The 14376-nt window shown below is 32.4% G+C and overlaps 1 protein-coding gene across 3 annotated transcripts in view; it reads right to left on the reverse strand.

Moving 5' to 3' along the window:
* LOC123007293 (neurotrimin-like) overlaps positions 1-9761 on the reverse strand; it is a 54960-nt gene extending 45199 nt beyond the window's left edge. For all 3 annotated transcript variants that reach the window (XM_044402509.1, XM_044402508.1, XM_044402507.1), the window contains exon 1: positions 9655-9761. In XM_044402509.1, the coding sequence (XP_044258444.1) occupies positions 9655-9733 (79 nt within the window). In that variant the 5' untranslated portion in view covers positions 9734-9761. The remainder of the gene's footprint in view (positions 1-9654) is intronic.
* Between the last annotated feature and the right edge of the window lie 4615 nt (positions 9762-14376).

Consider the following 14376-nt stretch of genomic DNA (forward strand, 5'->3'; position numbering starts at 1 on the left):
ACATACTCGTACTACGTGTTTATGAGATAGCCAAAAATTACGTCACCGAAAGTGAAAGATTCTTATATTTCATATTTTTAGCTCTAAATCAGTCCCACAAGTATTGCCAATAATTACTGTTTTTTTGTGTGTTCTGTGTCAGTTTAACTAAAAATGAAATTAGAAATGAGCTACATAATTGTAAGACACTAAAAATGATGTCAGATTCGCGACACTTGACAATTGCCGAGACGAAAACTCTGGAAACTGTACATATTTTGACCGATTTCAGGAATCGTCGAGTGAAATTTCAAATATATTCCAAATTTAAAACACTCGTCGAGTTGGTACTCTACGTTACAGGATGGTACTTGCTCCTGTGTAAAGCGCCGCATTTGATTACATGCGTTCTAAATGTTGCTTCATGAAGCATGCTTCATGAAGTATCTCTGTGTATCTGCTGCCTAAATTTTTTTCATATAAGGTTGATTTATCGCTCTAGCTCCCTTCGGAAACATTTTCGGACATGGGTCTATAAAAGTTTTTTGTCTTATTTTGACCTAGAGAGAACTACCTCCTGAAATCTTTTAATGTTTTTTTTTTCGGACACCCGCTATATCAATTACTATTTACATTTAGAACAACTTTAACATCGAAGACTTGTGTATAACAGTTTAATTGATTTCGTTTGTAAGTACATAATTTAGAATTTGCTCTTCTTTAAAATAATGAAAACCTTGGTGTTTATTTTACGTTTTAATATGGACGGTAACTTGCAAGAACGTTAACTTGAAAAGTTTACTGAACAAGTAAAGTAGTACCAGACGAGTTACTAAGTTTTGAGCTTATTATTTATTAAGTAGATTACTAAATGAAAAACTATATCAAAAGATGAAGCCATAGAAGTACTTAAACATCTTATAACTACAAAAGTCTTTTCATAGATTTTGTGTATTAATTATGTGTTTATTTTAGTTTATAAAGTTTTTATTAATTTTCTATTCTTTATTTTTCCTATTTATAAATGAAGAAAGTAATTATTTGAAGTAGTAGCAGCACAACATTTGCTTTTGGTTGGGCCCAATTAAATATAAAATGCGAATTTCCCGTTTAACAATCTTCGCTCGTTGATCACTTAAACGTAAAGCTTCTCGACTTTCCGCTGAAAATGTATGCAAATGTTTCGCTTTAATTTTTCGTAATGCCACCTACCCTAACGCATAAATTAAATGTTTGAGTAGAATTTTATTGTAACATCAAATACATTTGCTAAGATAACGTTAATAAACGCAGTGCGGCAGTTAGTAACAATAAAAACATCCACGTCGTGAGATCGCGTCCTCGTTTTATTATGCGACAAAGCGTGCATACATAGGTAGAGGATTGAGTTAGTGGGACAAAACATAGTCTGATCGCAAGAAATTCGCTCCGGATTACGTTACAAATATCCCCGCCTTCGCAAAACACCGCTTTAGCGAAACCTATCGGGATTATAATCTGTAAGTGTGAAATCTATCCGCTATTATCACTCACACACACCCACACAGTCGTGCATATAATCCCATACTCGCTTAAAACGGGAACAATTACGCGTCCCACGAGAATCACGTCCTCGGGGATGTGAGCCACTACTTTGTGCATATTTCGGAGTGGAGGCGCGTGATTGCCGAAGAGTCTTTGTTCGGTCTTTGAATATTGTTAGGGGCAGATGGTGACAAAAGGCACGGTTTGCGCATATCCTGCAAGAAAAAGAAATTCGCTGCACCTGACTGTTGTCCTTGCATAATTTTGGTACTGCTGTTGCCTACATAATATCCGAACAGATGGATTAGGGACAAAGCTGCTTTGATCCGGATAGACCAGTCGTTTTATTTTGCTTTTATTAGTTTACTCGAAGCTTAAATAAAATAAAACTATAATATTTTATCGAAACATTTCTGCACATCTGTGCTTCTTTCTTCCATATTTTTTGAGGACGTTTGCCAAGGCAATAATAAAACGTGCCACTGCAAAATGACAATCTATAAAATATACGCTTTTTAAAAATCTCATTGTTTCTCTCATATACAATTTTTTTTTTAGTCGTTGTAGGCTAAAGGATAAAAATCATTTTTATAATTATTTCATATTTCTTAGACTGCCTATGCTCCAAGCCCGCATACACGGTCTGTGGTCCACAGGATCAATCTTCCGCTCTGATGGAATATCGAATATCTTGATTTGTCTTCATTTAATATTGCAGACAACAAGAATTTATAACGTTTTGGTGGTCATCTCAAAAGTTGATTATATTGGATGTAAATTCCTGAAATATGTTGTTTGAGTGTATAGCAATTTGCTTGGAAAATTGAAAAAGTTTTGAAAATTATAAGAATAAAATTGATCAATTTTTATATATTTACTAAATAATCTTGCAAAGTTTTTCGAAATACCTTTTGAAGTGTGTACACGCTTAACCCAATCATCGCAGATTTAAAAATACGAAGTTAGCGTTGTGGCTGTACAGTTGAGTAAACTAGTTACAAGTTTATGAAAGCCTTTCACGCAAAGTTGCTTTCGTGAAAATTACCTTTATTATTCATTTGTTTGTTATCAGTAGATGGTTTTTCAAACAAAAATTAAAAACTGGCTGCCGAAAGTAATACCAACAAGTAATAATTTCTAATGGTGGTGGATGAGTTAGATTGGTTTTATGTAGCGGTAGACTTAATTTTCATCGATGTGATCGAATGAAAACCAATTTTAAATGGATAAAAATAATTACTCACGTCCCCTTTCTGATCAATTCTAAATTAAAACGTAAATGAATGCTTTGGTTCAAATTGTTATCTGCAATGCGTGAATTACCGTAACAGGCTGTATCTACTACCGATATTCAATCTTCAACTCGCACAAATTTGTTGATTAGACTGTCAAAATTTTGGTAAGTGTGAGGGATTACATTCTTAGCCAATGTACGTCAGACAATGTTTTTAAGAAATTTTTGTTATATATTATTTATTTTCGCTCTCTTGAATCACTTCTATACATAGTGTTAGCCGGCGAGCAATGAAATTTCATTTGTACATACCTCAAGTTAATGTGAAGTAGAAGTTTCTACGCGGAAAGATGAAAGTTCAACAAAAATCTCAGTGACCGTACAGCAAGTTGAATACATACAATGGCTTTAAGTCTGGTAAAATGTTATAACTTCTGCCAAGATTTCTTGAGTACCATCTCAAGCTACCTATTCAATTATAGGGTCAGAGATAGTCTCAGGAGGGAGTGGTAAAAACGATCCACTTAGTTGATTCATGTAGTTTATTCATGTCGGTATCTAGCGATGATCTCTGTAAAATTCTTTCCGTCACTTTAAAAGTTTTGATTAACGAATTTTGAATACAACCACACAAGAGTCGACTCAACTTGTTTCCATTCGTTTAAGTGGATTTCGTTGAATACAAATACTGCCATTTAGACAGACCCGTCTTTTGAAATGGCGTCAATAAAAATATACTGAACAAACACCTCGACTTCTCTTCCATTATTGCTAAATAAAAGCGTTGGGGTTTCGGTGCGTTGCTGTCCCCATCTATAAATTATATGATTCTCGCCATTGATTTCTATATATCATTGTAAACATAAAGCTGTTTTTAGCGCTAAAATGGTTTTACAGTCCATAATTTAAATCGATGCGATCGGTTTCATCCGGCTTGTCCGACATAATTGACTGCTTGACAAACGACAACAAGCTATCACATATAACTTTAACTTAAATTTCACATTTTAATATTACATATTATGTTGGCTTGCACATGTTCTTATATCGACCAACGTTTCTACATTTATTAATGTACATCTACAGGTGTAAATTTTGGCATAATATATTAATTTATTCTTGCTTTCAGTTTCAACGCTCGTCAAAGTTACAGCAAAATACTTACAACAATCTTACTTATTCAATCTGAAAACAGATTAGACTACATACAGTGTGTTTGAGGAGCAAATATTTTAACCACTAATAGGACTCGTCAAAAGAAACAACTTTCGTTATTCCAACTTTTGTCGAAAGCACGTCATTTCTGAGTTAAAATTAAAAATATTTTGAGGCTGAAAACCCGTCCCCGCCTATGTCTTCTTAATACGATGTTTACAATCATTCATAAGAAAAAACTTTGGAACGTAAACAGCGTAAAGACAAAAAAATTATCGCTACATTAGAGTAGATCAGTGTCAATGTTAGTGCTATTATAAAAAATTGCTCGAAATGTGGTCATCCGTTGGCAATGCACACTTCTTCTACTCTTGAAGCTTGCGTTTGCACACACAGCCCTTCGAAGGTAAAAATTTGAGCTGCGTACACTAATTCACTAATTGTTTCCTGTGAACCCCCAAAAAACACACGTATTTAAATCTGGTGACCGGCTACTAATCCATCTCTAGGGAAAATGATTTTTCAATCTATTGACGACATCTTTGGCATAATCTGATGGAACTTCACTAGTAAATACCGCATGTGTCGCCAAGGGCACGTCCTCGACCAGATCGGACAACACATTTTCCAAAAAATCCAGATAAACGGCACTAGTTAAACGTTGAGGTAATATGTGGCGTTTGAGTAGTTGGCCATAATGACATGATTGACAATTTGATTTCAAATCGATGTGCACAATTCATCCGAAAGCGCATTAACGACTAACTAAACTGACACGTGTAAACAAGTGATAATTTTTTTGGACAAAAAGTTTCCTTTTTTCTGTATAAAAACTTTCACGGTTAACATTCAATGCAATTTATTTTCATTGATATTTTTACTTCCAACTAACAAGGACAGACACACAGAACGGCGTGTGAAAATCATAGGGGGGAAATAGCAAAAATAAAATTTGGATACGGAATTTCTTTGGTCTTCAATTCGACTTTTCATAAGAAATTCTCTTATTAGTGGTTAAAATATTTGCTCACAATCCACAAACACCCTGTATAAACGAATATTTAAAATATAGAAGTAATTTAATTTTTTCTTAATTCTGCACATACAGAATGTCTAGAAAGTCGCGCACTTCTTTAAAAACGAGTAATTGGGTAGTCCCCCAAAGTACTGAAAAAATGTATTTACTTATTACAAATTTTTAAAGCCAAAAAAAGTTGTACATAAATTATTATGTAAATAAACGTTATCGTGATTTAGCCAAGTTATAAGAGCTTCTAAAAGAAACATCAAAGGCGATATACTAAATAAAAGACTTAAAAATTAAATGTAAAAAGCAAGCTTTGTAACGACTTTAAGAAAAAGAACAAATGGTAAAACTAAGGTATTAATTAAAAGAAAAAGTAAATTTAAAATCCTTTGTTTCGGATCAAAAATTATTTAACCGAGCTTAATCAAAATGATGATGGTTGAAAGTGTTTTTTAAACTTAAAAAAATTGAATTAAAACACTGCAGTTCATGTTGTGCATATACTTGCTAAACTTCACTTTGCGTGTACATTCGCTATTCACTTTGACGACACACATTCCGTGCAACGAAACTTACCTATTAAACAAATAAAATATTTATAGCATAGGTTTCTGTCTAGCCACTTATTCATTTTTGTTAAAATCAGGTAGGTGTTTAAATTGTTTTGAACTGTCTCGGAATAATGAAGCTTTTTCAAAAATTACTACAGTTCTGCACTTTACGTTAAGAAAGTTTTATAATTACTAAGTTTTATTCAAATTAAATATAGAATCGTCTCAGAGTTCTTGACGTCCGGATGATGTGGACTAGGATGTTAAAAGGAAATGTTTTGAGTTTACGCGGAAATGACGGGCTGGAACGGTGGGTTTTCATTAATTTAATTAAATGAAAAACCTACACTCCAAATTTTTTTAAAGAAACGAGAGAGCTAATGCCGACGGCAATAAAACCAGACATAAATGTGTTTTACATTGCAACTAAAATTGCGATCGAAATCTGCTTATTCACCATAAATATTTAGCGTGCTTTAATAAAAGTTTTTTGTGGAACCTATAAAAGTGCAACAATTTGTGATTGCCTACCTATTTTCTTTGTCTGTTTCTGGAGGCTTCTTTTATAGTGATTACTGATCTTACTGAAGTTATTATTTATACCTACACAACCTACATTTATATGTATTTAGTATGTAACCAACTATTTATTTATTTTAATTTTTGAACAAATATAAAATATTTAGTATATAGTAAAAAATATAGTATATTTAGTATAATTTTGAATAAACAATGTTAAATCAATTAATTTGTTTTAGAATGATTGAATTTTGTGAAGCGTGGAGATAAATAAAATCTCTTCTGGTATTGTGTTAAAAGAAGTTGGTTGGAGATATCAGAAATTAATGGGCATATTGATCAGCTTTATAAGGAATAAAAAAGCCCGTAGAGAGAAGAACAATACCCCAAGGAGCGGCCAAAAATCAGTTCGGCGCAAAAATGGTCCAAGAACAAACATTCGATTCGTGTGATTTGTATGGTGAGATTTCCGGGTCTTTTATAGCTAGTAACCGTAAAATCCCGCTCTGGTGAAGAAACGCTTTGCATTCTCAAGTTGAAATTTAATACGGATGACACCGCAAGTCAATCGGTTCTTGTTTGGGAATTCTCGTGATTGAAAGTCAAACGGAATTTGCAATAGAAAGACTGCTGCATCTTCTAGTTTTTAGGAATGAATTTAAATCAATTAGGGACTTCAAAGAGCCTTGTATGGACAATATTGGAAAAACGACGAAGAACGGACTATTTCTATTTTGATTTTGTTTAGTGTTCTTGTTTTTTGAGATGGTTGCGATTTTGGTCTCAACTCAAGTTTATTTTTTTTTATTTAGAACAAATTTTAAAGTAAAATGGTGACGCAAAGTTTTGCTAGCTTGCAGCGATTTATTCTCAATAGAACGACACTTGTATCTCGGATATCGTTCTATTTTTAGTTGAACTCAAACTCTCCAAAATTGGATTAGTTAGAGTCAAAATAGATTATCATTGCTAATATATTCTGCACTGATGTTTACACGAACTAAGCTGCAGCGTGAAACTATTTAAGCTCATAACATTATCAAACCTTATCAAACTTCAAGTATCGATGAAACTGGGATTTACCTGTGATTTTTTATTATTTCGATTAAATCTGGTCAAAAAACTTTCGACTAATGATGTTACGTTTAGGTATTATTTAGCAACTTTCGCTTTGTTAACTTTCTAATTTCATGAAAAGTTTTTTTTTTCTAGAAAGACTAGCTTCTAAATTTAATTTATAATAGAATTTTGGGTTGCTTTAGGTGAAATTTGGTAGTCGTGAGAAACTTCGTTAACATTTATGACAAAACAAATAAAACGCTAATTCAGTTATAATTATAAAGAAACAACTTGCTTTTTAAATTTGTATTTTAATTTCATTTGGTTGTTTAACAGTGTTAATTGTGACGGGTTATAAAAGGTGATTTTCTCCGAATGTATTCTATTGAGTTTCATCAAAGCGAAACTTCTACTCTAGAGATCTTAATTTAATTCAACTTGTTACCACGCTTCTTGGTAGAAGCACTAGCCACTCCATCAAAGTTTAATTTCATGTGTACGTAAAGTTAACAATTCTAAATAATTGGATTGAGGTAGATACAAAATCAGAGAGATGCATCTTCTGCATTAGCTTGGATAATGTGGTTTTCTTTCAGACAAACCGCAACAGTGACAAAAAATACTCTATTTCGAAATGTATATGTCGTAGTCATTGGGCGTAATGCGTCATTCCGCGGAAAGCCTAGTCTTTGGCCGTACTGCCGACAGACGCTGTAATCAAATAAATATTCCTTTGTTTGACTGAAATTTTACGTCATTTCAGGGATTGCCTACTTAATTCTCGTCAAGCAAAGTAACCGGTTAAACCACTAATACATGTTACAGCGTTTGACGAAAGTGTATTTAGTCATTTGCTGAAAAGTCTTGAAATGTTTGATACTTTCTGTAGAAATGTAAATTTTTGGTAGAAGAAAAGAAAAGAAAAAAAACTAAAATATTTTTATTGTATCAAAATATTTGTTTCGTTTATTTCGAATAATGTAAACATATAATATTATAAAATCATACAAAAAACGGTAAGTACATGACCTAAACAACAGTTAAAAATGTATTTTTTGCCTTCAGGTAAATTAAACAAAAATAAAACCACGGTTTTTTGGCATCTTTGTTTTTCAAATAATATTCATTTAATTTGTCATACTCGTAAAACAAACTCTTATGATTATCAATTTTCAATAAGAAAAGTCCAACAATTACTAAATGTTACGGCCCGAAATACTACACAATAAAATTTCAAGCTTTCAGCAAATGACTAAATACACTTCCGTCAAACGCAGTATCATGTAATGTTTTAACCGGTTACTTTGTTTGACGAGAATTAAGTAGGCAATCCCTGAAATGACGTAAAATTTCAGTCAAACAAAGCAATATTCATTTGATTACAGCATCTGCCGGCAGTACGGCCAAAGACTAGGCTTTCCGCGGAATGACGCATTACGTCCAATGACTACGACATATATACAACTTAATAAAGACAGAAATAAGGTGATGCTGTTCCAAGTTTACTATTAAAGTATTCATCTAAAACTTTTGATGTGTTTCTAGAGCCAATACACTCGCTAAAACACACAAGAAAAACTTAATAAAATCACAATAACAATACATCTTTCCTAACTGGGTTAACAGAGAGTTGGAAAGCAGTTTTTTCACTATAACCGCAAATACCTTAAAACCATTTAAATAATTCAAATTATACTTTTATTTTCTGAATTAAAATATTTTCCTGGTAATAAATTACCTTATTGATTTTTTATTTATTTTAAAAAGATTGTACCTACTTATTAGGAGTATTAAAATTGAACAAAATTTGTCACAAACATCTAAGCCACATTAAAATAACATGTAATCTTTACTAGCATAACTCAAGTCAACTTTATTTTATTGTTCTTAAAAAACTGCATTATATTATATTTATTATATTTTAATCTTCCATTCAGTGACTATATAGAAAAATTTTTTTGGGTGACGGCTGGCTTCTTGGACTTTTGATGCCGGCAATGGAAATGACAAAAAGCATCTCTTACTTGATGGTAAAAAACAATAAACGATATTTTGGCTATTTACTTAGTTATAAATATAAATCAAATACAAAAATATTTGTACAGGTAACGTAAATAAAAATCCTCTTTGAACTGATATTAAAAATACTAAATTTAAAAATTAATCAGTCATCTAGGTGTGATTAAACGGAACACGAATGCTCCTATGTATCAATATTAAGAGCAGAAAATTAATGAGGTCACAAATAGCGAACCTGATCCTCAAATTAATTATTGTTAAAATATCGATTAATCGCACAAACATTAAATATTTACAAAATATCGGTATATTTACTTGTGATTTTTAATTCGTTTAAAATCTTTTATGTAACAAACGAACTATCTACTTTTAATTTTGCAAAAACAATAACAAACCTTAATCAGATTGAAACATAGAGAGCTTTTCGCGTGTGCTCTTCAAAAATCCATCTAAAGTAAAATTGCGTGACGTAAACTAAACACAAGCATTACCTGTAGATCGGAGATACGACCTATCAATCACCATAATTTGCCATGGCATAATCAACTTAAGATTTTCCGTGATTTATTCATGCTTACGAGACTTACCAGCTGTCACGTCCATTGCGGCCTCTGCGATCGCAGCAATGAGTAAAGAAAGCGTGAAAATCAAGTGTTTAACAGCCATGGGAACGATATGAGTTTGCCGACCGCGTGCCGCATGCCGACTGACGTTAGCGTCGCGACGCTCAACATCATCAAAATAAAGGCGCAAGCGCCCGTATTCCTGACCTATGCAACACTCTTTCTCTCATGAAGATTAGAATTCATCTATTTACATGATATGTACCAAATTTACACAATGTCAAATTTTAAACTGTAACTATTAGAGAAAGTTAAACATTTACTTTAGTAGATTGTAAAATTATTTCATATGCAAACGAATTCTAACTTATGTATTTTTGCACTAGTATTTGGAAAGACTAAATAACTCACTTAGAAGTAGTCGGTTTTTCAAACAATGGTAGTTTTTAAAGTAGCCATAAATTCGGTTTTTGAATCCTATTCCATTACTGGAAACAATCAATAGAGGGTTTTTATCATTTCATGCTACGATTGTTCTGAAATCAGCAAACAGACATTCACACGACTGCTTTGTGTGAGAGAGATGAGATTAAGCGGTTTCTAACATACTACCTGCCGGCTTATGTCAAGATATATGTATCCAAACAGTTTATTTCATTTATTTTAAATTGTCAGAACTGATTTATATGTGTCCAAATGTATTTTATTGCTGCTCAAACAATATTAATTTAACTAAAGCTTCATCAAATTTTATTCTTTATTTTTTACTATTGAATCCAACACTGATTTGATTATTATCACTGAATCAGCTTCTGTTCTCTGCCGCATTCATAAACAGATCTAATGTTGTTAATTAACGCCACATCATCACAGTCTGGTTGACACATATCATAGAGCAGAAGCTTAGTTTTTTGTCACTTTGGTATAAAAACTCGATATTAAGCTTGAAACCATTGAACATGTAAGTAGTGTGTGAGGCATAAAGCCACATCCGTCTCGCTTTATCCGCATGGGGTGTAAAGTCAAATGTTGCTTCCTGTTTCCTGCACGGATTAACGAGTTCTCGTGCCATTTAGTTATGTGTCAAGTTAAAATCAGTTTGCCATCAACGGCGGTAATCATATTGGACGTTTCTCTAATAGATATATAGCTATTTTGTTTCATAGAAGTTCTGAAATCATGACAGCTTCCGCTTCGCTGAAAACTACAGAATAGGGGGCAAACAAAAGCTTTAAATAAATTAACGTCATAAAGCTTAGAATTAGAATGCTTTGAACTTGGTTAAAGATGCAGATAGATTTGTTTTCAGTATCCAATGAAAAATTCGATCCAAGAGATACATTGATATGGAGAAAGAAGAGGGGATACTGTAATGATCGAGTGAAGTTGCTGTAGCGACCATATTACTGCAGCGGCATGGATTGGATCAAATTGATAATTTTATTAGACAGATATGCAGTAAAGTAAACCTTATTTATACTGTCTTAGATGAAATCTGTTTACTTTCGTAGAAAACATACTATTTTTTGTATTCAATAATAAAACGCGTTTTCTAAGGCACAAAATCACTTTAAAAAAGTAATGTGTTAATGTGTATTTTTCATTTGATAGTTAATTAATGAACCATATCTAGTTAAATAGATTTTGAAGTTATTTATGTGTTATTGTTATATGTATACGTTCGATATTAATGAAATTTTGCGTAACCTCTAGTATTAGCATTATAATTGTATTATTATAACAAATTGAGTTTGGTTATTGTGTTTGGCCATACGTCTATCTTTATTGCAATTTCATTCTCATGATTTCTATCTAGGTTTCTATGCTAGATACATCATGTTCACTATTTGTGCATATTATTTATATGTGTTGTTATTTAAAACTAGTAAAAACATGTGAAAATTTGCTAAAAATATTTTCCTCAGTGAAATAAATTGAATTTTTTATTGTCTAAAAATAAAAAGAAATAAGAAACAGCATGATTGCATGCAGACCTGTATGCACTACATTTCTTGAAGAAATTAAATTAATTTTGTCTCAGAAGCACTTTAAAAAGCATGTATTTTGCAAGGGAAGGATTTATGATTTTCCACTGAAAAACATAATAATGCTGCCACCTGTGCGAAAGCAATGGAACTGAGAATTAAAAAAAAATGTTTCAATTAAGGGAACTTAGCAAATTGGCATGCAGTTGGACTATATTTTTTTGTTTAATAAAAGTTTGTGTTGTGTTAAAGGTACATCACGTGTTTTTTGATTTCTTGTGTAATTGATGAAATTGACCCGTTCGGTATTTTTCTTCGGAACATTTCAGTTAACGAGTGGATCGACAGGATATTGGTGTAATGCAGATTAGAGAAGCAGTAACGATGTTGGCGCTAACAGTTACTGAACGTTTTCTAAACGAGCTCGTAAATCAGACATTGTAAACAGACACTTCATTTGAAAAACTCGGCCGCTTTTCTCGCTTTTGTTCTATCGAGCGCGAACCTCATAACAGCCATTAGGTTATCATTGTGACTTATTACTAGCTTTATAACCTGCACCAAATCGAACTTGGCCACCTGCGACTTCATTTCAATAAAATATGATGGGCCGCTTCCTGAAAACTGAATTCAATTACAAGAAAGAAATACGCGGAGGCACTAAATAACCGACTCTATCTTTTTAATAGCTAAATCTCCAAAGAATTATTTTTAGGAAAATAAGTCATCTTTTGATTGTTGTGTGTTGGTAGAAGTGTTTGAAGTTAATTTATTCGCCTTACAATCTCAAAATATAAGCACCGGTCATGAATGGAATCAATAGTCATTTAACAGTTTGATTCCTTTCTCAGTTTTCAATTTAAATTTTAATCTTGGAAAGTCTCCATAATTGAAATGTAAAGCATTAAGCGAGATGGGATTTTAGCATCCGAAATATGAAATAGGCCTTGGAAGAAAAATATGGATGCTTAATATTGGTGCAACAAATGTAAATTTTAAATAATTAAGTACTCTCATCCTTGTAACAGGGTACGAAGTGGCAATTTTTCAGTAGAGGATCGGCTCCATTTCCTAATCAAAATTTTTATAAGCTTTAAACCGTTATCCCGACCGATTTTTTTACGACCATATTAATCTTTCCTTTTCTAAGACCGCAAAGTGAACTTTTCCCAAGGGTGGTCCCGAGTGACCGCTCAACTTGTCCCTTTCAGTAAGATATATTAACTCATTCTACCTGACCATTTAAGCTATATTTTTCGATTGAGTCTAATATTTAAATAATGTATGTCAGCTTCTCCCCAATTTCCTTGAAATATTTAAATTTAGATTTGCAGTCGTGAAAATAGCTGCGAGTGTGAAACGTCTTGTTCGGGATTAAAATAAGAAAGTTTTCTGGAGATTAGAACTCACTCCTCATTAATAATAAATTTTAATATTCATTTTGCGTTTCTTAAATGCTCTCTCTTCTCTTTTGCAACTAAGTCGACTTCAGTAAATTTAAATTCTGGTATATTTGAATGATAATGGAATAACGGCGCCTCATTCCGGGAATGTCGCACTGTTGAGACGGGAAAGCTGTGAATGTTGTGATAAGCTCTGTAAGCCAGTCTGTTGAGCTTCCCTATAAGCATATAATAGGACCGAGTTGACTAGGACACTTCGCACAAAGGAAAATATTGTATCTGGGCGGTAATCCACCGCACATTATCCTCGAAATATTGCCGCTTCAATCCTAAAATTATAGTTTACAACACAACTTCGAAGTTTTGCAGTACTAAACGACAATAATAAAAGCGAATTGAAATTTTTTCATGTGTCATGCCAACACGCTATTTTATAATCATTAACAAGTCTTTAAATTTCACATGCATCACTATTTTAGAGTGCACTAAAAACGAAACACGATATACCATTTTTACTGCAATTGTAGGTAAACGTCAAACAAGAAACTACTACCAGATCACTCAATCAACCAAATAATTGTTAAGTTTTCATTTAAATAACTTTTTATTTCAGTATTTAGTTACAGTTGCGGAATTAAAATTTCGGGCAGTATTGTCATTTTCATAATGTAAACTCTAAAACAACCTTTACATTAATAACCTCATTTTTTGCTCTTGTCATGTTTATGTCATTTTGACTAACCTATACCTATACTTTCAAAAATAGCGTCACGGACAGAAAAGTTTAATTGTCAAATGTCAGTTATGATGACAGTACAAGGTAGTTTACAGTGAACTTTTTTAAGTGACACAAAAATACTACCCGAAATTTTAGTTCCGCAACTGTACATTCAGTATGTGTTTACAAGAGGAAAAAAAAAAGATGTTTGATTTTACCCCACAACTGCAAAGGAAAACCATTTTTTGCTTCACCTGAAACGAGCAAATGTAGTTAAAACTTTATTATTCTGATTCATTGAAAAGAAAAGTTAATTTTTTTCTTGATTTTGGACTTTTTTTCTCTCTGTTTTATAAGTTCTATCACATTGGCGGTTTTATTTATTTGACAACTATATATCACTTTGACAATTAATTTATTAATTAAATAATGATAGTTCTTGTTAAAAATGACTTTGTTTTTTATCTTAAAGCTGTTTCTTTGAGTTGCTATTTATAAAAATATTGTGTGTTTGAAATACGAAGTGATACAGAAAGAGTGTGTCTGTTGCTAACAGATTTGAAAGTATTTTTGTTAATAATTTGAAACACTGCAACCAGATACGGTTTTGCTTGACGTACCCTCAAGATTGTTGAATTTA

This window comes from Tribolium madens, unplaced genomic scaffold, assembly GCF_015345945.1.
Source record: "Tribolium madens isolate multiple individuals breed KSU strain unplaced genomic scaffold, Tmad_KSU_1.1 Scaffold_3;HRSCAF=73;Tcas5.2_LG2, whole genome shotgun sequence".
Lineage (NCBI taxonomy): Eukaryota > Metazoa > Arthropoda > Insecta > Coleoptera > Tenebrionidae > Tribolium > Tribolium madens.